This window comes from Bombus impatiens, unplaced genomic scaffold (assembly GCF_000188095.3).
Source record: "Bombus impatiens unplaced genomic scaffold, BIMP_2.2 scf_0464, whole genome shotgun sequence".
Lineage (NCBI taxonomy): Eukaryota > Metazoa > Arthropoda > Insecta > Hymenoptera > Apidae > Bombus > Bombus impatiens.
In genome coordinates, this window is record NT_176883.1 from 59,970 (window position 1) to 62,355 (window position 2,386).

General features: G+C 43.4%; 1 protein-coding gene across 1 annotated transcript; it reads right to left on the reverse strand.

Moving 5' to 3' along the window:
• Nucleotides 1-859: 859 nt before the first annotated feature.
• LOC105680951 (prostatic spermine-binding protein-like) lies at nucleotides 860-2,167 on the reverse strand. Its single transcript, XM_012387353.1, has 2 exons — nucleotides 2,154-2,167; nucleotides 860-1,673 (listed from the first exon to the last, which is right to left on the reverse strand). The coding sequence occupies exons 1-2, from the start codon at nucleotides 2,165-2,167 to the stop codon at nucleotides 860-862; spliced, it is 828 nt and encodes a 275-aa protein (XP_012242776.1).
• Nucleotides 2,168-2,386: the final 219 nt, after the last annotated feature.

Here is a 2,386-nt window from a genome sequence, read left to right on the forward strand (position 1 = left end):
CCGCCCCTCTGGCCCCTTGTCCCCCTCTAGGCCAGCATCGCCAAATGCACGCACGGAATCCATCGCGTCCAACGATTCGATTCGCTTTTTTCACCGATTCATTCTCAGCAACTTGGAATTTCGCCTCGCTACTTTCATTCCGCCGCCATTTCACCAGTTCATTTCGTTGTAACGTTATCGTCGTTTATCTATTTGTCAGTAGGAGGAGCGGCAATTACTCGGCCAGCAAAGATGCGAGGCTTTGAAATTTATTTCAAAACACGATAGCCCCGCGGCTCTTCTTTTTCCTACGGTTTTTCGTTTAACCATCCTTCTCCTCGCGGGAATTCATTTCGTGGCTGGACGATTTTTATGGCCGATCCAACGAGATAGCCACGCAGGCCTCTGCTAAATATTCCTACGTTGCGCGTCTTCGTTTCTCCTCAGAAAATTGCCGTTTTCATGCATTCGCAATTAACGTGGCCGCTTTCTTCTCGGTATCTCGATTCACGCTACGGCGTATCGATATTTGGAAACTCACTACGAAACGTTTACGCGTAATTTTACGACAAACATTCTCCGCATTACGAAGAAAGAACCTTCCTCCACACTCGAGTCTTTGCTTCTTCCCATAACTCCAACCATAATCGTTCTCCATGTTTTTCCTCGTTTCTGCGTACGCGATGGATCGCACGGAAAGTTGGTTCCGATTTTTGAGAAATTTGATCGTTGCGAAAGATCGTATCGGAAAGTTCTCCGCCGAAAAACCTGACAGGTTCTGAAAGGATGGAAAGACGGAGAAAGCTTGTGCAAGAAAATGGCACACGTATACATCGTTCGATAAATGTATATCGAACGGAAACTAACTTCCCGAGCTTATTTACGCACATCCTGTACGAATTTTCGCGCCTTTGCAAACTTTCCAACGAAGCGGCGCAAAAGCTAGAGGACAATTCGAATCACGTTGTTGTTTTGCCTCGCCATCAACATCGTTATCGTCATCGTGGTTATCAACATCGTTATCGTCATCGTCGTTATCAACATCGTTATCGTCATCGTGGTTATCAACAGCGTCATCGTCGTCATGGTTATCAACATCGTTATCGTCATCGTCGTTATCAACATCGTTATCGTCATCGCGATTATCAATATCGTTATCGTCATCGTGGCTATCAATATCGTTATCGTCATCGTGGCTATCAATATCGTGATCGTCATCGTGGTTATCAACATCGTTATAGTCATCGTGGTTATCAACATAGTTATCGTCATCGTGATTATCAACATCGTTATCGTCATCGTCGTTATCAACATCGTTATCGTCATCGTGGCTATCAATATCGTTATAGTCATCGTGGTTATCAACATAGTTATCGTCATCGTGGTTATCAACATCGTTATCGTCATCGTCGTTATCAACATCGTTATCGTCATCGTGGCTATGAACATTGTTATCGTCATCGTGGTTATCAACATCGTTATCGTCATCGTGGCTATCAATATCGTGATCGTCATCGTGGTTATCAACATCGTGATTGTCATCGTGGTTATCAACATCGTTATCGTCAGCGTGATTATCAACATCGTTATCGTCATCGTGGTTATCAACATCGTGATCGTCATCGTGGTTATCAACATCGTTAGGACGTACATAATGCGATGATAAATAAACTCCGGGCGAAACGGTGTCACCGCTGCGTGCAACCGTGAAACGAAGACGAATTTGAATCTTCCTCGATCAGTATAAATAGAAGACCATGTTCTCCAGAAGTCAGTCAGTCTCGAGCGATCTTATTAGCGGTTTATACAGTGTCTTTAGCGAATTGTTAGTACGAGCGTCTTAGCGACTATCGTCTGTACTTATTTAAATATCGTTTTAACACTTTGGTCGCCGCGTCACCCATATCTACGTGACGGGTATACTTCCGTGGGTGCCCGTCACCTAAATATGGATGACGCTCTTCTTGTTCGAGTTAATTAACATGTTGGTCGCCCAGCGTAATTCGGCTAAGTTTCCTGCGGGGTGCAAATCCGACCGCAGCTACGCAGAACGTAAATAGACCGAGATTCATTGTTTATCGCCTTCGATTCATTGCAATGAAAAGATTATTTAGTTCCAAAACGAAGAAAGCGATAAGCTTTCCAGCTGGAGTATTCCGAGGGATGGCAAATACCTGAGATCTTTCATTTTATGAGACGTACATCAGTGATTGTTTCGTCCTGAAAATGTTCAGTAGACAGCGTAAAAATATATTTGAAAGCGATGAAAGTAGCGATGGCGAAGTCTACGACTATTGTTCGAAGTGGCGAGAATCAGCCCAAATGTGTTTGCAATGTTTTAACAAATACCATGCGACATAGCATAATGTAATATTTTATCCAGAATGTATAACGTGTTTTTAATATC